Below are 23349 nucleotides of genomic sequence, written 5' to 3'. Positions count from 1 at the left end.
ATTACCCCCAGGTTAGGAACCACTGGGCTAGAGGTTAAGGTGTTAAATTTAGCTAGTCTTCTATTAGTATTTATTTATTTATTTATTTGAACGCCACGTCATCAAGCCTTGTCATATTGGGCTGTAGCTGCGCGCGTCAGTGCCTTTGGCGGTCAAATGTTTAACCACCAGGAAATAGAGAAAATTGATTTACTTATATATGACTTGGTAATGCTTGGGCATCTGGCATTAGTCTAATGCGTGCAATTTTCTTCCAACAGCCGGGCTAGCACATGATAGGCGTGACAGTATGTATATCTCGTGGCGACATAGACTACCCGTCCCTCTTTAATTAACATAGTTAGAAAACTACGGATAGTCTATCTCGCCGCGAGATACTGTCGCGCCAATCATGTGCTAGGCCTAAAGGAGTAAGAAATTGAAAAACGAAGTTGTGTTAAGTACCTAATACAAATAACTTCACGTTACTGCGATATCTCAGTCTTAATATCGATTCTAGTTAGACGTAATTCTTAGCCGGATTTTAGATAATAATACGTTCAATATTATTACTTTGTTACTTGATTGGCGAAACTTCAAAACATCTTAGTTAAAGTGGCCTTCAACATACAATATGAAGAAGGAAAATAATTAATATTATACGAAACTATTTATAATTTAGCAGGTACAAGAGTACTTGTATGGTGGGGCACCCGTGGGTTTGAATCGTACAAAACAAGTGAATGAGAGAAACACGAACACGATTCAAAGTCACTCCTACAAGCTTTTTTGCTTTGATGATATCGTACCTAACTTCTAGAAACGAGATTGCATCATTCATTTTATCTAGATAAATGATTCGTAGACTGACGTGTATCCTCTAGCCCTTGCAAACCTTGCCAAGCAAAATTAAATTTTATTTTGTCAACATAAAGTTCAAATTAGAATGGAACAGGAGACCTTTTTATAGGTCTCTGGGCGGCTAGAGGGTATACATGTAAAGTTTGTATATTTTGATTTATGTAAAAAACTATAATACCTGTCAAATAGAAGAAAAGTTGTGTAACTACTAAATATTGTGCCCCGAGTATGATAAGATGATAGCTGAACTATATCTTATAACTTTAAACGAGCATTTCTTGTATATTTATTTATTTATTTATATGTATACCTATATATTTCAGGGATCTCGGGAACGGCTTTAACGATTTCGATGAGACTTGCTATATGGGGGTTTTCGGGGGCGAAAAATCGATTTAGCTAGGTTTTATCTTTGGGAAAACGCGCATTTTTGAGTTTTTATGTTTTCCGAGCAAAGCTCGGTCTCCCAGATATTGGCGCTATAAATCCCCGTATTATAGGTTCTTATGTTGTGGTACCTAACTGAATTTTCAAACATCAGCTTTGACAACCAGAGTTACCATAATGAATGTATTTTGCTGCCAAATTCGAAGCACGAGATTTTTTTTTTCTTAAGGCTTAATTTTAATACACTTCTTCTACAAGTAATAGCTGATTGCAACCTACTAAGTACAAACTAGTACCTAAGTAAAAATTAAAGTGCATTTTGGTACAAGATATTTGGTAACTATAAATCGCATGCGCGGTGAGTGTTGGAAATAAGTATTTTTCACATTTTAAGTGTTTAGTACTTAAAATTGCTTCACAGGTATTACGTATTTAGTACGACAAAATGTGTGAATGTGAGAGACAGATGTGGGTAAGACAAAGACGGTGCAAACATAGAGCATTCTCGTGAACATAGACCTACACCATCCCGCGCTGGAAAATACTACAGTAGTATATATACGAAATAGTTTATGCTCACCTTCTAAAATATCATGAAACTATACGTAATTGATCAAAAGCGATCGTATAATTGTATTAAAATCGTTTTTAAATTCGCCAAGGTAAAAAGATCCCTAAATTTTGACCGATAGGTAATAGTTATTTGTACAACAAGAGATCAAAGTTTGATATTTCTTCGAGTGTTTATTTTGAGTCCCGTGCAAGCGAAATACTAGATTCACGAGCGTAGCGAGTGAATCTAATTTAGAATCTTGAGCGCAGTAAGGGACTCAAAAGCGCACGAGATGTAAATAACTTTGATCTCATGTAGTTCACAAAATTTTTATGTAATAAATGGAATTTGAAATAAGAAATGACGTTGGCGTCGTTGAATATCGGTATTACGGGACTTGCATATTTAGCGTAATAGGGTTAATTTAGACGATGCGAGAACTCGCATGTGAGTTTCATTAAGTACATTGCGGGTTTTGATCGGTCGGTTAAATTTGACGTATCCAACAGTCCGCAATGTAACTAAAATCGCATGCGAGATCGCGCGCCGTCTAAATCAGCCCTAACTTTTCCAATTTGTATGTTAATGGTAAGATAAAGGTAACCTGACTAAAATAGGTGTTTACTATAATGTAGGCAGAAATATTAGGAAATATAATATGAAAATAACCGTGCGGACAAAATAATTAATCAGGTACTTATTGGATTTTTTGCGTATTGGAATTCTTATTATTTGCAATTGGTATATGCATGTTTACAGTGTATTTAATATATTTAACTACTGGTAGTATTTTCCAGTTTGCGCGGGCACTGACCTCTGTTTAGCGCTGTCTTCGCGTCTAGGAACAACGTCCGACATCGGACAGACGTCAACTGAAATTACTTTTGGTCGTTTCTAGAACTTATTCACTTCAGTTTTATTAATTTTACAGTTAAACGTATATAAAGTGTTCTTTTTTAAACCCGCGCGACGGTTTCATAACAGTTAGAAATTTTAGGTGCCTTGTAGGCCCTATTAGGCACTTCCAATTAGCAGTGTTTGTAACTAAAATTATACATAATGAATTAATTATCTAACATGATAAAATACGCGTATAATAGCCATTCACAGTAGTAGAGTAAATAATGTCGTTGATTATGTTTGCGTTTAGTTTTGGAAAAATTCTAAAATTTGGAGGTAAATACCTACATTTTGTAGGATTTTTTGATCTTACACCTTTTTTCGATCCTATTGAAATATCGGTAAAGTGAGTAGTCAGACCAAGCTTACTCGGCAGCAATTTTGACAGCACAAACGGTGCAAGTGTCATTTTAAACGTCATCATTTCATAGAAGTTTATTTGACGTTTAAAATAACGCTTGCACATGTTATAAAAATCACTGCCGAGTTAGCTTGGTCTGACTCTACCAATGTATAGACTCAAAGTTGATACAATACGTATGTAGTAATTTGGGGTTATTTGCCAACAACAATCTTGGGTCCATGATGTTTGATTTGATGTAACGTACCAAACATGTATCAAAATGAATTGCATATCATCCATCATTTCATTATTTACGTCAACATTCCTTCACTAGCGGTCACAAACAGGAAAGTATAAAATCTAACTAATCTAGTTTTCAAAAAAAAATGGTAAATTCAAATCTAAGTTACTTAAAATGTACTAATAATCGTGTATAGCGATTACGTTCACATTACTATTTCAACGCATTCTAAATTCAAATCTAAAGTTAATCCAAATCAACAACCGCTATTAAATTCAGACGACTATTCCAAAAGTCCAAACTCAAAGTTAGTCAAATTCTATCATTCCCTACAAACTTCCAATCAGTTAGTCCAAGCAAAAAACAGTTGACGTCCGTACCTTCATTGACAGCGCTAATGTCAGTGGGCCGGCCGGGCGGCGGCGGCGGCGGCACGCTCGGGCGCTCGAGCGCGGCCTGAGCGGCCTGAGCGGCCTGGCTCGCGGCCTGAGTGGCCTGGCTCGCGGCCTGAGTGGCCTGAGCCTGAGCTCGAGCCAGGCAGGGCGTGGACGCGGAGATGAGCGCGCGCGTACCGTCGCGGTGGTGGCGCGCCGGGGCGGTCGGTGAGAGAGTCTCCACACTGCCTTGCCCGTTGTCGCTGCTGTCGGAGATATAGTTTTTAATGTTTTTATACTATATAGCTTATCATATTGGGACAAGAGGCTGCGCATGGATATACGGCGCTATTCATAAATGTCTGCTAAGTTAATCTGCTGATGATCATCGTTTGTCCCTCTCTATGGCGTAACGACAGATTGGGACAAACGACGATCATCACCTGACTAAGTTAGTAGCCGTTTATGAATAACGCCAATAGAATATATATGTAGAATACTCAGCCATAATAACGAAAACCAAACACCGTGCGCTACCTCTGTCTCTAGTTTGAGTTAATATAAGCATCAAAATGGATAGAAGAGCCATGACTGCCATGAGTGATGGTGGTAGCTTTCGTCATAGCTAAGCGTACTTTTTCTGAACTAGTAAAAACAGTAACAATGCTCCATGAGTACAATTGCTTAACAATAACACAACAACAAACAACATTTATCATTTTAATATAAGAAGCAATCCTCACCAGTTGCTAAACCCGGAGTCTCCATCCATCGAATCAGTCAAATAGAACGTCGAATTCGTGATCTTCAACGCGCTTGGCACATCCGAGTTTATATCAACTGCCATCGACGTCGCTCGTCTGAACCGCGATTTGAACGAAAAATACGTCTTTCTAGACAACGTCCCGCTGTCTTTCTTAGTCTCACTCGTAGGGGTCGATGGTTTATCTTGCTTCTCTTGTTTTTCAGGCAACGGAGGCGCCATCTCTCCATTACTAAATCTCTTCTCACTAATAACCGTCTTTAGCTCATCTTTGAACCCCTTCACTGGATTTTCAGTCTTATTGAGTGTGTCTTGGAACTGGATATTGCTGTAGCTGTGCTCGGGGCGCTCGCAGTTGGCGTATATGGGCGATTTCTTCGGCTCGTTGTATTGGTCGGGTTTCGGTGTCATTACTTTTGTGAAGGGATTACCGTCCATTGCCACTGGAAAGATAAGATTAACGTTAATTCACTTGTTTTACTCGTTCTCTCAGATAAAGATAGCGCTGTCTTTCTTTTTTGCATGTGTGTGAAAATGTCGATACTAAAACAAACAGCCAGATCATTTTATACTACAATATATATCCACCTGGCGGTCTAGCATAAGTTGCGTTCTGGCGCGCGAGTCCATACTTGAAGTCGCGCGCGAGAACTCAACTCATGCTAGATAGTCTGATATTTACAGAATTTAAAAAAAAAACCGAAAGTGATTGGATGATTATTTTCGCACAGATTGTCAACATCCGATATGGTCTAGTGGCTAGGATACCTGGCTCTCACCCAGGAGGCTCGGGTTCGATTCCCGGTATCGGAATAACTTTTTAATTTTTTGACAAACTTGGGAATAAAATGCAAAAAATTATAATTACTTTTATCTATTATAATTTTTTTCTACTCCAGCACTTAAATGTGTCAATTAAATGACTGACAGTGATATCTAAAGCAATGTCATTTGAATGATTTGTCTATAGGCTCATAAGATGACTGCTAGCAGTCATCTTATGAGTATAATACAACTGCTTTATTTTTTTTAAAGATACAAGTTCCGATCATCTTGATTGAAAGAGGTATGTTTTCATTTACAATAATAACTCTTTTTTTTTTAAATAATAACTCAATTTTTTTTAAATAATAACTCTTTTTTTTTTAATAATAACTCTTTTTTTTTTTTTGCTGCAGCTGTCATAGAAAAAGTAATGTATGCAACAGCTCATAATTGGTTCTTAAAATTCTCGGGTCTTTTTTTACAAAACTCGACTACGTCTCGTTTTGTAACTTCGACCCTTGAATTTTAAGAACCCTTATTATATCACTGTTGCATAAACTACTATAAAATAACACATCACTATCGTAGCATGGAGCTAAAATTAACTGTCTTAGCGCGAGAAACGACGTCACACGGTACGTGACAATGTTTTTATTTTTAGGTATACAGTTGTACATACTTAACCTCGACCAAACACTGAATTTCGCAACGCTCTCCAACATCCGATATGGTCTAGTGGCTAGGATACCTGGCTCTCACCCAGGAGGCTCGGGTTCGATTCCCGGTATCGGAATAGTCTTTTTTTTACCTATCAAACTCTCTGTATAAAGTACTGATACGAAAAATATGTATACCTATGTATAGTGGTAAGAATAAATACTAGAGTCCGTGCGGAAAGAGAATGTATGGAGCCCAATACAATCCACGACTCTTCTCTTTCCGCACAGACTCTAGCTACTTATTTTTGTTAGGTGCTGCTGCAACTTTATCGGGGTTATATATAACTGTCTGTAAGTGGTCTGAGGCATCGTGAGGTTCCCCGGGCTTAACTTTGTCGGGGGTTTTTCATAATTATAATATAGCTTACCGGAGCATCGCTTGGTGAAGTTCCGTTTCAGCTGTCGCATCTTCTTGTGGGCCACGCTGGCTATCTTGGTGAGCGTGTATCCAGCACTGGGTGGAGCTGGAAGCCGGGATGCTGGCAGTGCGGGTGCTTGGTGGGCGGCAGACTGGAATTATCGAAACATATGTTTATCGTACTTTCGTAGTGATTTCGGGCGGTACGCTAGAAAATTATCTTTGTATATATTTACGTAAGGTACTAAAAATAGTACCTTCATATTATATTGCCATGAAGAACATATCAGAATAGAAAGCTATGTACCTATATTAAACAAACAACTAGTGACAAAAATATCAGGAATTTAGCGAGAAAGCTTTTGGAACTTGTTTAAGGAAAAATAAAACAGATTATTTTTCTAACGAACCTGGTGGCGATCAGAATTATCAAGATGATAGACCAAGCAAAGAAAATCAGAAAGTCTCGGAGCTAAAAATATCGAGACACATCAATAAAAAGTGTAGAGTCACTGTTGATGTACGTGATACCTAATACCTACCTAAATCTAAGGAGATGCAGGATATACATACATTTAATTTAGTACTTCGCGTTCGTCCTCGGTATCGCTAACGAACGAGTCGAAGTCGTCATCTAAAGCACGTGCAATGTTTCCAAGGACTCGTACAGGTGGCCAGGACACTAATACTTATGTACTATAGTTAGTTACCTCGTGTTCGTCCTCGGTATCGCTGTCGAATGAATCGAAGTCGTCATCTAGCGCGTGCGTGCGTGTGTCATGCGTGAGCCTTGCGTCATGCGTGCGTGCGTCGTGCGCGGCCGGTGGCGGTGTTTCCAGCGACTCGTATAGGTGGCCTGAGTCTCCGCTGTCGCATTCTGTGAAAAAAAGGAGTATAATATAAATATTTGCTTAGAAATGTTGAAACCTATATGACGCACTCTAACACCTTTGTAAAAGTGTGCAGATATTCAATTTGTCCGCCGCGAAGATCTAATGTCGACTAATGATCCTCTAAGACCTAAGTTATTTATTATTAGGAGCCTATAATGTCCCACTGCTGGGCAAAGGCCTCCCCCACTTTTTCCAGCCCTCCCGATCCTGTGAAGTCTCTGGCCATTCCTTTAAAAAGGAGTCTAGCTCGTCTCGCCATCGTCGACGTGGTTTTCCAACTCCTCGTTTTGAGCTGGGCTGCCACTCTGTGGCGATCTTGGCCCAAGTTATTTATTGATGTATTTCTATCTACTTCAGTAGCGCTAGCTTCAACTTATATACATAGACTGCAACCAGTTTATATTCTATGTTTAGGTACACGTCATGATTTTGGAGATGGCATATCGCAATATGTGTCGAGCTTTATAGAGAAGTAACATTGACATTTAATACCATCGTCACGATAGAGATGTATATCGATGGCATGTTACCGAAATTGGGCTACCTACTGGCCTTCACACGGGCTCTAGGCATGAAACGTTTGTAAAATACGTGTGAAATTGTGTATTTATATTTAGTGACAATATTAGCTATACCACCGTGTGGTAAAGCGCAGACCGAGAAGTTAAAATGGAATCTTGCATTGATGCGGTTTCGGGAGTATTCGGGACCGGCTCATCAAAATGTAAGTAATTTTGGAGAATATTATACCTACTACAAGTCTGTAAATAAAATATGACTTTTCGCTTAACTAGGTCCAAATATTCGTTAGTGTTAAGTGTGTTTTGTGAGGGCAAAACGGTCAAATGATATCACACATCACGTTATTTTTGTGACTTTTATCTACAAATTTGCTAACAAAAAATTGTAAATAACGCTTACATTCAAAAGCAAAAAATGCCCTTTTTTTGCCACCGTCGCAAGTCGCTCAATGTCGTGGCAGCGATAACCATAGGTTTGAGCGATACACAGCGATCGGACCTTTCGTTACCACCTATGGTTGTCGCTTTATGGTAGCCACACAAAAAAATCCAATCAATTTTTTCTTAAAAAATTTCAATAAGTTTGATCGTTTGTGGTGAAAAAAAAATGTATGGAGAACAGAATGGCCAACTTTCTTAAAAATAGTTTATCTAATACTGATTCTAAAATGGTATCACACACGCTAATTATATCTTTACAGACAAAGATATGGCCTAGATTGTGATTAAAGTGAAGTATGGAGCTAGCCATTCAAAAAGACAGAAAAGTTCGATTATCTCGAAAACCACGAAACTTTTACTAGACCTATAAGTGCATTTTCTGGACCAGCCTAAGGTGCTCTGTCGGTGGTTAGAAGGTTATCCACTAATTACTGGGCACCCTGTATATAGGTACATGTACCTAAGTGTACGTGTACATACAAAACAAAATGTCAAGGCCTTGTATGACCGGCATGACCCATCGCTTACATAACCACCTGCCCGTAACATGTGGTAACCGGTACCACAATGACACTGCAAAATCAACCTCATTGTTATAGCCTTAAGGATTACCATTTCCAATTTCACTTGGTGCTACCGTATAACACTCATATGTTTAAATTGAAATCGTATGATGCGCTGAATAAAGTTCGTTTTTGTCTGATCGAGGATGAATATGAAAGTAAAATGGTGTCGAGTTGCCGGGCAAGTCTAGTTGTGATGAAAGGTTACGTTAGGTATGAGCATGGGGTTCTAATGACGCCACGTCAATATTATTGATGAACTTTAACAAGTTTCAATAAGAAGTTAATTAAGGGTGCCTCTGAGCGTATGTAAGCCAATGATATTATATAACCATAGATAGGTTATACTCATACTTGAGGAGCACAAAAAATACTTTCATATTTATTTCTGTGCCTACGAAGAAATCTGTTATTTTTGATTAATTTTCTCATTCCATCCATCTTAGTCACACTCGTTGTTAAACATAAAGTCGTCTCTTTTTCTTTCGGTGTGCGGGAGCTCGTTAGCACGTGCACATTTCTCGCTTGTCCAGCCGCGTCTAAAGGCAACTTGTCCAATTTGTCACAAGTTAAGCGCTTCAATTTTGGAACGCATATAACCTATCTTGAGTTATAAATCATTGATGTAAGCAACAAAATTCTCGCGTCAAACCGATGCGATTTAAAGCCAAAGACAATCATAATTAAAACTCTAAATTTGGAATTTCGGTCGGTTTTTGGCTACCTAGGAGGTTAAATATTAGAGTTATATAGCATAATAACTCTATATGATACATGTACATGATAATTGCCAACAGCATTCAAAAATAAAACTCAATCTGCCGCACGAGTGCGACTGTACGCTGCTGTTTGCCACGACGTGAGTATTTTAGTAGTAGGTACGGTACTTATAACATTACCTATTTATATGAACATTTGTCAAGAAATGTTGTTATTGTGGGACTGTATGTGAGCTTTACTTTCCACGAGCGAGGTAGGTATCTTAGCAACTTCCTTTTTTCTACAGAAAAATGTGTGATGATATCGTTAGTATTACTTTACGATGAGAACACGTCAAACTTGTATTTTCACTCTTGATATATGTACCTACTATACAGTCAGAAAAGGCTTTCTCAGGTCTATATAGTGTACCAGGTCTGTATAGTCAGTTTTGCACCGATTCATTCGAAAAACGCGAAGAATGCGTCAAAAATAATACAATAAGAAAACATCTTTTAAAAATCGAAAGTTTTCCTTGCTCAGAGTTGAAATTGAAATAACCCTAAACGTTATTTGATTTTTTCGGAAAATCTCTTTTTTTGCATCGTCTTGAACTTACTATCCTACATTCAGTTCAGCAGCTCAAATAGCTCGATTAAGACGATTACATTACAGCTATCTGTTGCGTTATGTTCCGTACTCGTTGCGCATGCGGTTTTCTTACCGCTGCACGCCGTACGCGCATCATGTTTTATAATGCGCCATCATTTATAATGTAAGTACAGATAATACATCTTCTTTAGATGAACAGTCACATGTTAAGAGGGCTCTACGCTTAACTTTTAAGCCTTTTTTTGGTCATTTAAAAAACATGATCAAGTCTCATTTGCCAATAATAGAGCACAAAAAAGGGTAAAAAATTATATCATGTAAATTATACATTACCAAGAAAAGGGTTGAATAGGTAAAGGCAGTAATTTTAATAATCCTTATGCGAAGTAGGTACATAATATTGCACCGTAGCAATAATGTTACCTTATAATATGTAAATAAAAATGTACAAATTGTACAAAAGTATTTTTCTACTCCAGCACTTAAATGTGTCAATTAAATGACTGACAGTGATATCTAAAGCAATGTCATTTGAATGCTTTGTCTATAGGCTCATAAGATGACTGCTAGCAGTCATCTTATGAGTATAATACAACTGCTTTATTTTTTTTAAAGATACAAGTTCCGATCATCTTGATTGAAAGAGGTATGTTTTCATTTACAATAATAACTTTTTTTTTTTAAATAATAACTTTTTTTTTTTAATAATTTTTTTTTAATAATAACTCAATTTTTTTTAAATAATAACTCTTTTTTTTAATAATAAGTCTTTTTTTTTAATAATTTTTTTTTTTGCTGCAGCTGTCATAGAAAAAGTAATGTATGCAACAGCTCATAATTGGGTTCTTAAAATTCTCGGGTCTTTTTTTACAAAACTCGACTACGTCTCGTTTTGTAACTTCGACCCTTGAATTTTAAGAACCCTTATTATATCACTGTTGCATAAACTACTATTTTGCATAGATTACAAACTGCCGTATTCGAACTTCAAGATATTGACAAGATACGATACGTACTAGATCCATTCTAACGGTCTAGCATGAGTTACGTTTCTCGCGCGCGACTCCATACTTGAAGTCGCGCCAGACGTATGGAGTCGCGCGCGAGAACGCAACTCATGCTAGACCGACTAGAAGAGAACTAGTTGAAATCTAAACTATAACGTATCTAGTTATAGTTTAGATTTCAACTAGTTCTCTTTTGCAGCGCAATTCAGGCAACCAATGTCACTTTTACGTTAGATAGTGTTAGATATCTATTAGATGTGAATTGGATCTCTAAGTCATATCTTGTGGAAATCATTCAAAATTATCTCCAGAATCGCGGAAATGTCAAATTTGACAGGTTAGATCTTAAACATATCGGTATTGTATATTGGTGATGTCTAAAAAATATCTAATAGATGTCTATTTCAAAATCCGAATCGGGCCCAAATTCGTAAGATAGGTAGAGTCCAGGGTCCAGGCAAATTACAAACCTAGACAATCCACTTTCACCCTATTGGCCATTGCCATTACACTGACACGTACGTCTGACACTTTTAGACATGTTGCTAATAAACATGTAAACTAAATAACTAAAAGATTATTTATAATGTTATATCAACATTATCCACCTGCATAATCAATTCGTTTTCACTTCGGATCATCTACAATCATCAATCATAATCAAGTTAGTAAAATACCGAGGCTGTTATTGCATTGAGTTTCATGTCAGATTACACATGATTAACGAAGAAAACGCGAGGTAATATATTATAAATTAAACACTAAAGATAAGTAGTAATTTAGCAGGGTTTTACTGCACCAGAGCGAACGAGTAGCTATATAAAATTAAGGAATCAATTATTTATTACAGCTAAATATAATCACTGACTATGTTTGTTACGTGCTAGTGTTTATAGGTATTCAGCTAGAATATTTATATTTTGTGTAAAAATAAACATTATTCAGTCCTTAATACGAAAGTAGGGTGACTGAAAGATAAGCACTAGTTTATCACACCTCTTTAGCATCTGTTGTTTGGATAAAGATTTTTGCGTATAAGTAATCTATTGTTTGTCAGCTTGAACAAAAGATGTGGAACTAATTGATTTAATTGATACCTAAAAGATTTACGATCACGCGAGTGAACGAATAGATCTATTATTTCTATTTTTAAAATAGTCATCTTAAATGACTAAATTGTAAGTTGGCAATGGTATCTACTTTACCATAGAGAAAAAAATACATAGAGTGCTCACTCCATACATCAGTTCAGACTATTAATTTCAGTGTCTACATCTAGCATCGAGTAGCGGAACTATCAGTACTGCTACTTGACAATAGATGTAGCACCGACCGGAAAGTCTTATCTCAACAGCATAAGACTTTCCGGTCGGTGGCTACATCTATTGTCAAGTAGCAGTACTGATAGTTCCGCTACTCGATGCTAGATGCTAATAGTCTTTTTGGTACTAAAACTGATGTATGGAGTGAGCACTCTATGTATTTTTTTCTCTATGACTTTACTTAATCATATTTGCTAATCTACCATTGCCAAATTAGGATTTAGTCAATTGTTTTTGAAGATGCATGATCATGCACCAAGGGTACCTAGGCAGGTGCATATTTACTGAATATAATGTATAACGTAATAGACATTGGCAAATTTAAGCAATTTTACCCAAGACCACGTTTCGTAAAAACTAGTGCCCACGCCAATTACTGGGATTAGTTGCCAAGCGGACCCCAGGCTCCCATGAGCCGTGGCAAAATGCCGGGATAACGCGAGGAAGATGATGACCCAAGACCACGTTGCAGTTCACAAGCACGAATAGGTAATTTTAACATGTTACATAAAATCGCTTTCAAACACTCAATAAACACGAGTCTGCAATAAACTCTAACAACAGTCTATAAAATATCGAGAAAGCGCTCCGAGACTGCCATTTTAGTTATGATATACTTATGATCAAGTCCATAACAGTGTTATCAAGCTAGATGCCGAGAGAAATTGACGGTTAGCCGACAGCTTCCGATTAGAGCAAAAAACCGGAATTTTAATCATTTTCTGTCGATAAGGGTAAGGGTGGGAAGGGAGAGAAGAAATGTTATCAAACATGGCGAAGCGAGTTTAATATTTTAGAAAGTGTTATCACACTACAGTACTGAACTCTGTTTAATAAAACGTATGATGTTTGAAAGTCCACAAGTTACTTTGTTCCTCGCTAACGCATTAACACATCCTTTTTCGTCTTTCTAGGGTTGTCAAGTTTGCGCGACCAACACCAAATAAAAAACTAATGAGAGTTTTCAGACTATGGGTTTGCTCACGGTTGGTATATATTTTTTGTACGTGTTGGAAATATGAACTAGCCAACAGTTCCTAATACAAGATAGCTGGCCAATTTATGTAGCCAATTTATGACATAAAAAGCGCTATTTACCAATAAACGCGATAAGATCCTGTATCTCGAACTCTCCATCCCGCAGCACAGTCCTGATGCTGAGCCAGCACGTCTGCTCCAGCACATCGACAAGCCTGACTGCGTCCCCCACATCATCAGCATCCTTCGCCACCTCATCGTTCTCGCTGTAGTACGGCGACTTGACACTCGTGTCGATATACACCGTCGTCGGTGACGATATGAAAACTAGAAAGGCGATCAAGATAGCTGTTGTGTTTACCGTCTTCAAACTATGAGATCACGACAGATAACGCCAGAGCAAAGACTAGTACTTAGCTTTGAGTTCACAAGAAACAATGCCCCAGTTCATTATTTAATTGGTAGATTAACTCCAAATTATAACTTTTATAAGCAATTATGTTAAGACTCATAGTTTGTTTAAGACAGCCATTCTAAAAGTGTGTTCCGCGAGAATTTAGAATAATTTAGAATAATAAAATAAGCATACTTATTATGCTTATTAATAAAAAAATACACTTCTAAAAACTATTGTTTTATTGTAGGGTTCCATCAAGTATTCCGCTTTCCAAAAGGGTTCCGTCAAAAAAAAAGACTGAGAACCGCTGGTTTAAGAGTAAATGTTAGACCAAAATTTATTACGGCCTGTTTGTCGTCGGCATTTTTCTTAACAAATGTACAAACCGAGCGAATCCTCAACTCTCGCAATTAGATCTTGATAACTCGGTACATTCCGAGTCATATAAGCCCTTATAGGGCATAGTAATATCTCACTTGAATTGTGTAGGTATTTACTAAGTAGGAATTAATGATTTATTTAAGTGTGACATTTTGGTCTGTCTACAGGTCTCGTGGTCAAGGCAGAACAAATTTCTATGGCCTCGTGTTGATGCTAATACAGACCACAGAATGAAACCTATTTTGGCCAGCGCCGGTTGCCACATAATTGAGTCATGTGAATGTTGCCTGGCGTCATCATACGTGTCTCGGCTGTATCACAACAGGTCTCAGTTGTATCACAACAGCACCAACTCAACCGGCTCCTTGTTGACAAATAGCATCGCTTTCAGCACAACTTGTATGTTAAGTGGCCCCTCTGATTAACAGTCCGCCGGACGGTATCGGCCTGTCAGTTGTTCAGAACTGTAAAATTTTTGTTCTAACTGACAGGCCGATACCGACCGGCGGACTGTTAATCAGTGGGCCCCTTTGGGGTAGCTACTCGTTTGTTGCTCGGTAAATAGTCTCTAAGCTAAGGTGTCTTTAAATTTTCAAAAGACACTTGAAATTTCTAAATGCTGCTGCACCTAGAAACTTTTACTGCAAATAGTGTGTACGTTGAAGGTAGTTAGTTTGTACTGTAAATATTGATTAAGCTCGTAAAAGAAAAAAAGTCAATAAACTAGTAATATAGTAAGTAAATTTGACATTGCAAACTAGAAACATTTTGCGGTTAATTTAGCTTGTTACGTCACTAAATAATTACTTGGAATAATAAAGACACCGAGCAACAAATGTAAAACAATTTGTTCAAGCCACGCTTTTAGTGTCAGAAAAAGTGCTATCTATATATAACTTGAAGCCAGCCGTGTTGGCCCTCTTGAGTTTTCTTAGGGCACCTTGATCGCCACAGTTCCTCCGAAACGTCCGAGGCCTCACCGGAGGCCCGCTCACCGGGGGCCTCTCGGCGACCATTTTTCATTTTCACTACACTTCACTTAATTACGCACATTTCACTGTTTTATCATCGACAAAAAACCGTACACGTAATCTTTTCAACTGTCATAACTTGAATGAAAACGAGATTTCCATCGTTATGAGAAGCCGGTTGCGTTGCAACTGTTTCCTATATTAATGGTCAAGTTTTAATAAAAAAACAAAGTGAGGCAGTGAGACGGCAGCTGCGTTGCTCGGAGCGTCAGGGTCAACTGGTACGAGCGGCTTATTTCCAACGCCTTTAGAATCGAGAGCTGTTTTTTGCCGGTTTCAATGCTGCAGTAATTGCAAACAAACCATAAAAATATATTTTATTGGATTTACATTGGCCTTTACTCACTTTAGAGATTTTCCGGATCAAAGCCTACGTAATACAATTCAGTGGGAAAAAATTTCAAACTACTTTTGGGAGGAAAAGTGGGGAATCCACGAGAGATACATGTTCCAAAATTTTCTTCAAAAAACAGTAGGTAAAATTACTGTAGATATATGGAATTTGATTGCGCTAGTGCAAACTGAAGCGGTTATGGTACAGTTGCAAAACTAGAAGATAGGTATGTGTGTATGGCGTTACAATCAGAGCATTGCACGTTGCAAGACAATGAAGGCCTAACATAATCAGTTCCGCGGAAGGGAGCCGTACGATCAATTACCAAGTATTCGAGTGTGTATGGGCTATTTATAAACCAATGGGAGCTTTGGTATCAACAGGTGAGACAATGTTCAGATTGCCTACAACATCTACTGGCACCTGTGTGCTTGAAGGATTATAAATAAATCTTTGAAACAACCATTCTATCAGACAACACCTATACTACTCGCAAGTCTTACTTTATTAGGCAGCACTGTTAACAGTAGTACCAGCATCGGTAGCACAATTATTAGGATTTATATCGGGCTTATAATAGAAGATAATGTGCTAGCTACAGCTATGAACATTTTGAGAAAATAAGATCGGTAAATAGATAAGTTGTAAGCGAGCAATGTGGATAAATATGAGTTAAGTTAACACATGCACTCGCTTTTTATCTCGATTCCATATCGGGCACCGGGCACGCGACACTTTCTAACAAACGGCCGCGGCGATAGAAAACGTCAGCGAGTGTGTTTTGTCTCCGCCGCCGTAAATAAAACGAACGCGAACTGAAAAACGGTTGCAAGTTGCAAGAAGCGAGCCAAGCAATACACGCAATGGTGATGCAATTTGAATGGTTTCAAAATTTACCACAACACGAACGAGATAGGTATGTCTCGAAACTCGTCAAACAATTCTTACCGGATTTTGGCAAGCTTGGGCTTCTCAGATAAAAGGATTTGTCTGAAGCGGACTTAGTCCAAAAAGAAAAAAAATCGTTATGACCAGTATCAGCATAATATCCGTTTAATGAGTCTTTTACTTTCGGAGACAAAGGGAGTGAAATGAGCCTGACCACGAAGTTAGACAGCTATTAACTACAAAAACTTTCCATTTTTCCATTATAGGAGGACATTTCGTCAACATCATTATAGTGGTTATTTGTGAACAGTAATCACAACAGCTCTGCTCGCGTCCTGGTTCCGGCTATATGATCGCTTGAATGCGGATGCCGCTCTTTACAAATACAAGCTGCATTGTGCCAAACTAGAATTAACTCAGTCCCCTATTGACCTACCAGCATAGGAAACAATAATATGTAGGTACCATTATTCGTAATAACGACCGAAATTTACTTAATGCCATTGTGTTATGAGAAATACGCAATATCGAGGGTGGGGAATCCAAATGATGTATCATTAATTTTGCAAAGAGAGACTTTAAAAGTGTTTGGACTTTTAACCGAAATATATCAAGTACAAGACTTAAACACAGATGGACAGAATCGTAGCGTGACGGAAGATAACACACGAATTACTTAGTACAGTAAAGTAAACTACAAAGCGTAGAGCATTAACCGTCTATTAAATATGTAGTAATTGGTCGTAGGTTTTCGCGTGTTCCTGTAATTTCGGAGCAACGCAACCGGCCGGCACTTGCAACACAAACAAAGACACAATTGGCACATATGACACTTGAAGGCTCATCACTGATAGAACTAGGTGTCGAGTCGAGCGCTCCAGCAAACCAGTGTAGGCGCGTTCACCGAATTACGGATCTCGAGCTCACAGTCACCCTGATTGACTTTTGCTTTCGACTCTATAAGCAATAGCAACACACGGGTAGTACTTTCACAGGCTGCGCGGGCGCGGCGCGTCCGTTCGCGGGCAGACGCAGGGCTGACTCGCGCCGCGCGCCTTCCCCCACACGGACCTAAAGCGGCAACTGTAGCACCGCGTACGCGTTGGCGTACCAGAATGTCCATTTAGGTAACACCCCGATGTGTCCATGCGTTAAGGAGACACAAAGAAATGACAAGTTGACGTCAGCATCAGTAAATCTTGGATGATTTAACGACATCATTATACAGTCTCTCAAAAACGAGTTTGTGTTTCTATTTTTCCATCAAACTGAAAATAATGAAGCAGTTGTCCGCGCAGTCGCAATGTTGGTGTCAGGAACATCAGGATATGTATTATTTTATTGCTTAAATGCAACAATATAGACAGTAACGCAGGTGATAGAGCCTGAAGTAGATACGAAGAGCAGCCTAGATATTTTATGGCAGCTCGTACAAATGATACATGTAAATGCGTTCCCGTTATGTAAATCATTACAGCTTTCGATTCGGCTGCAGTGGGGAATGTCTTTTCTAAAACTAGAATGGAGACAATAGAAAACGAACTGCAACTGGAGCAACATTTCAGACTGGTCCAGTTAGACCGGCGGGAATCTAGGGCGATACGATATCAATTAAATTAAGCTATAAATTTCGGCTCGGACAACAGCGATAAACGCAAGCGATCAAAGACAAAGCACCGATAATTTCATGTCAGTAACCAAAAAGGTAACAATCGCATGACACTAGAAGATAAAGCCACTAAACAAGATGTTGAAACCGTCTTGGTTTCGAATATTTAGGAGGTGACGTTAGTGTTTAGTTAGCTGAATGCCTGAACGTACTTACCTATAACAGGTTCGCCTAATTGTAATGCGCAAGATATCTAGCGCATTGCTCTCGTCTAAAGTGACATAACGTCGACAAGTCGCCCCCAACTGGATCAGGTAAATAATTGATCCCACGTTCGACTTAAAGCGATTTTGACTGTGTGTTGAGCAACTTGTTGCACAACTGCGCCGAGAGATTTTGTGTATTTACTCCTGGATCGCCTTCGAATTGTTCTATTTGGCTGAAATGGCATGTTGTGTTCGACGCCAGTTTTGTCGAAGGTTACTTAAACGTGACAATCTACTCTTAAAAGTTTGATAAACGTACTGTCTGGCAGGTTAATCATACGGCAGGTATGTGCAAACAGCAGCCTGGGTCCAGGCGTAGAGTTGACGTAATCGGTCCATTGTTATCAGGTTCTAAAACGTTTCACACCATTATATATTATTTAGTCGCGAATTGCTTAGCAAAAGTCATAAATTATAATTCAGCTGTATTTAACTAGACGTTTGTAATTCGTTGGAGATGGACTGGCCACATGTTGAGAGACAAGCAGGAAAAATGGAGTAAGATCGTAACGGATTGGTACCCAAGAGGTTGCACACGGAGTCAGAAGAAACCTCGAACAAGATGGGAAGATGAACTCAATCTCACAGCGGGCCCGAAATGGAGAAGAGTGGCCCACGACAGACCCCAATGGAAAGAGCTAGAGGAGGCCTTTGCCAAGCGGCACACTGAGCTTAGAGACATACTCTAACTCAGAACAAAAGGGCTTAATAGATAGATAGATAGATAGATAGAATTCGTTGGACAAATTTCGTTGTGTCTTGGAAAAAGGTTTCTCCTTAATTGTTTTAGAATGGAAATTTATCTGTTGATATGAAAAGTGTCGTGCACGGATTGCATTAAGTGATTATTGGAATTGGCTTTTTCCTTTGAGAGATCTGATACAGTTTCCCGCGATCAAGTCGCTTAGCAGTTTTTGCTGCTACATTGTGTGTTGTGGAGACAATTTCATGTGGCGTATTGTCTTCGCCAATTTATGTGTTAAACGAACTTTCTGATGTGATAAAAAGACCTAAAGTGTCATGTATACGTTATCAACCAGATCTAGTCGATCAATTCTTCCTGCTTGACCGCTTGGTTAAACGATTTACAACTTGTTAAGTCATTAGTGTATATGCGAGGCTATTTTCAATGTCATTACAATCTTTTACAAACTGTTAGATAACTGCTCAATTTAATCCAATGGAACATAGATTATCTTCTAAAACGCGTATCGCCATGAAAACTCAAGTCATCGTGTACGCAATCTCCAGACTATGATGACCCCTCTGAGAAGTCGTTGCCAAATTATTACATTTATTACAGTCTTAGGGAAGAGATCTCGTTTCACTGGGCAGGTTCAGTATTGCAGTAAAGACCATAACTTTTCGGTCAAGGTTAAGCGGTATAGGCTCCACGCCGTGAGAAGATATTCGCGCATTATACCTTAATCACAATAGATGACAAGGATTTTTTTTGTTCTGGGACTTTAGGTATCGTTTCGATGCTTGATTTGCATAAACGACGATATTAAGTGACGTCTTTAAGAGATTGATAACTTTATTAAACCGTTTACACACACAATTTAGGAGGGATTTAAATCTTCTCGGGTGAGAGGTGTAGGGTAAGAGCCGGCGTAGCTTTATTTGACGTTCATAAGAGCATTGTCATATGCCTACTTGGAAAATAAACTATCTTTATCCTTGTGTTTTATCTGTAAACGGGGCGGGATAGATTTTTGAACGGGCAATTAATATACATAATATTTAAGGAGTACCTACGTGAGAACATTTTAACTACCGGCACTTTTTACATATAGACCTTGATAAAAACCCAGTCCAAATTATTCACTTTGGACCTCTGCCAAGCGAGAGGTTCACAATCCGTTTAAATTCAATGCCATGACAAACCACATACTTGGTTACGTTACCACACCCAAATCGGGCTAGTATTTATGTTAACAAGCGTGATAATTTGTGTAAAAGTTGTAAAACTACGTAAATAGTTGCTCGGAAAAACAGACCAGGTAAATTCGCTTCACCAAATATGCCATCATGCAAGACCGAACTATTTGAAAGAGGAAACAGAACTTTCACCAGAAAACTAGGAACCGGTCCTGATAGAAATGTTTTCCTGCCGAACCGATCCGGAAGACTGAACTAGTGCATAGGTAATGACACGAAGGCAAACTTATGGATTTAGGACATAAGTTAGTAACCGTTTATGAGCTTTAAAACTGATGACATAAAGTCTACTTATGATCTCTAAAATAAGCTTTAGTTTGCACTGAACTTAAAGGTAGATACTGCATTTTTATTCAGAGCAGTGTTATATTTTGGCATTGAATATAAAATATGATTCAGTCGAGGCCACTCCAGTACAATTTGACATCAAGATTTTATAGTCAAAGTGATTTATTAAATCTGCTCTAAACATGGCGAATATAGCATGAAATGAGTCACAAATAGTTATGATAGCATTAGGAGATAATTATTAAAGCTGTGACCGTCTATCGAAATAGCAATAAGACATGTTAGATGTGGAATTAATTGAATAGGTCATCTTGGATCAATCGAAGACTATTTTAAAACTATGCGGGGCCTAAGATGCCATCTTATGCCTGAAAGATCATCTTTGAAAATCCACATAAAGATAAAGATTAAAGACAATTTACGATGTTAAAAGCCTTAGCCTTAGTCGTACTAGCTGTACTTAAGTACTTAGATTATTTATTAATGATTCACTGTTGAGATATTATACCACCTTTTAACTTATTTTGTAATCATTATATTTTATAATAATTAGTTTTATTACCTACCTACAAAGGAACAGTATTGTTATTGTATTGTCAGACCTGCACAGTGCACACATTAGTAAATGGTTGAGTAGGACTTTCTATTACTGAGGTAAATGTACAACACTAAGTAGTTAGGTACAGAAAACATTCTCTGTTTATTTATTAGAGCTACTATGTAAACTATACCTCGGCAGAAATGGGTGCCTTTTAACCCTTGGTTAACAATCTACTTGTGTTATAAGATATCAATGGTGTCTACATAGTACATAACACTTGCCCCTATATAATGTACTACAGTTCAGAATTCGCATGTCACTTCAAACAAATAAAATTCCAATTTATTTTCCATCCCACGCTCTATCTCGACCTTGATTAGTTCCAAAGAACACGTTTTCAAGTAGCCTTTACTGCAACGTCTCTAAGTTTAAAATCTCAGGTGTTCACTTGAACAAATCGATACGTAATAACAAAACGGAATTCACGAATGCCTCAACCGTATTTACTATCTTAGTTACAGTTCGACTATTTGTAGATGAGCCTTACTGCTACGAAATACGGTCTAACAGTGGTCATTTAAGCTTCTATACGTGATGGTACTTGTTGACATTCCATTCGACCGAGAATGATTGGAGCATTTTTCTCGTCAATTTAGCGTAGAATCGACACCAATTCGAAAGCCGCGACCGAGACCTATATGACCAAATGCGATTGAATTTTCAAGAGCAGATAACTAGATACCTACAGATACTGAGAATATTTGATGTTAAGTATTTGCGGCATTGACATAAGATTTTATATTGCATGGGGTGTAGTAAAAGTTTAGCGATAGTTACAGTTACACCAGCGCAGAGCAAGTATTGTCAATAATTTAGAATAAGTACTTAATAAAATGTGAATAATACATTTTAAAAAATAGCTCTACATGGCGGTAGGGCGGTAAACTCTACTTGTAATAATATTTAGAAGCCCGCGAAACCGACAGTATTGCTAATAGAACCACAATATGCCATAGGAGCGTTACTATGCCTACATCATATTCTATTTTTAGGGATAAAAAAAAATGCGAACACGATCAAACTTATCTTCATAATTCTGACACACTTCAATGGCTGTAAACAAAGGAAAGTGAAGATAGAACATTGACATTACACACCCATACAATACCGGTCAATACCCATAACATAACTTACTATTCGAACATAATAAAGCCTTATATATGTATAATACTTCAAAATTAATTCCACTACATGTACAGTTAGCAGCAGATATGACACGTACAGTCTCCATAAGATATATCGGAGCGGCTATTGTGCTCAAAAATTTTTGAACACGCACTGTAACGCCTTGACAATAGAGGCGTGTACAGATATTTGTGAAACACATTGGCTGCTCCGATATATCTGATGACGACTGTACTTATGAAGAGCTCATTATCTACACAATAAGATTTATTTTAAGCTGATCTTTCATAGTCCTCTGTTGCTCTCTGTACTATGCGCAATTTGTTTAAGTAATAGTTAACCCATTTAATGCGCGAGTGCCCGCGTCTTCGGCACAATAAGGAAGTCCACTCCACTAACGCTGCACAATCGCTAATGCTCATAATGCTGCCATTGTCTTAATAATTAGCTACAATGGACCCTAATTAATTTACTAGAGTTTGAAACCAATGTTTCGTTGTTATAATTTGTGAGGTTTTGCAATGGAGATTAGTGTGGGATAGTGGACTGATGGTGACTATCATTTGAAATACACAATTTCTATAGGTGCTTGTGTTTCAAAATGTATCAAAATAAATAATTGTCTGCCTAATAAGTCAAACAACACCGAAATCTCAAACAGCCGCAAAGGTAGTACTTCAAATGTAGTCAATGCTCTTCCAATCCAAGTGTTATTCTTTTGAGACTTGAAGAGCTACAATTGTACCTCCAAAGAGCTACATCCGATCCTAGTTCAATTATGAAAATAAATTCGACACGATTTAGGTAAACCAACTTCTAATCTAAGAAAGAAACTTGAAGACATTACAAACAACGTATACACATAAATATACCCACATAAGTATTAATAAAATCGCTTAATTATCTATAATTACGAGTATTAATTAAAAACAATCATTTGACAGAAAAAGATAAGGAAGGTGTAACACATCAGGAAGATGTTTGCATATGTCCTCATAGCGTATAATTATATGCAAGATACGTCGTTTATATACGCATGTGTGAGTGTACTAAATGGACATTAAGAGCCTACGTGTGTAATAACAACTCTTTATTGCTTTTTGCTTTTACTTTCGTCAGGTAACTATATGCTCGCTTCCTTGCATACCAATGAAACATTAATTACATGTTTGGGTACGTGCGGTGCTGATGGGTTTTCCTTGAAGCAGT

At 38.0% G+C, this 23349-nt stretch overlaps 1 protein-coding gene and 2 non-coding genes across 3 annotated transcripts in view; 2 read left to right on the top strand and 1 right to left on the bottom strand.

The window, feature by feature from the left end:
* LOC134649008 (uncharacterized) overlaps positions 1-23349 on the bottom strand; it is a 72863-nt gene that overhangs the window by 26389 nt on the left and 23125 nt on the right. Inside the window, exons 4-7 of the mRNA XM_063503697.1 lie at positions 6954-7120; positions 6254-6395; positions 4382-4844; positions 3645-3904 (exon numbers count right to left, since the gene is read on the bottom strand). Of these exons, the coding sequence (XP_063359767.1) occupies positions 3645-3904; positions 4382-4844; positions 6254-6395; positions 6954-7120 (1032 nt within the window). The remainder of the gene's footprint in view (positions 1-3644; positions 3905-4381; positions 4845-6253; positions 6396-6953; positions 7121-23349) is intronic.
* Positions 5143-5214, top strand: Trnae-cuc (transfer RNA glutamic acid (anticodon CUC)). Its single transcript has one exon. It is a non-coding gene; the product is annotated as a tRNA-Glu (tRNA).
* Positions 5888-5959, top strand: Trnae-cuc (transfer RNA glutamic acid (anticodon CUC)). Its single transcript has one exon. It is a non-coding gene; the product is annotated as a tRNA-Glu (tRNA).

Source organism: Cydia amplana, chromosome 6 (assembly GCF_948474715.1).
Source record: "Cydia amplana chromosome 6, ilCydAmpl1.1, whole genome shotgun sequence".
Lineage (NCBI taxonomy): Eukaryota > Metazoa > Arthropoda > Insecta > Lepidoptera > Tortricidae > Cydia > Cydia amplana.
This window is presented reverse-complemented; position numbering and strand designations above follow the sequence as displayed.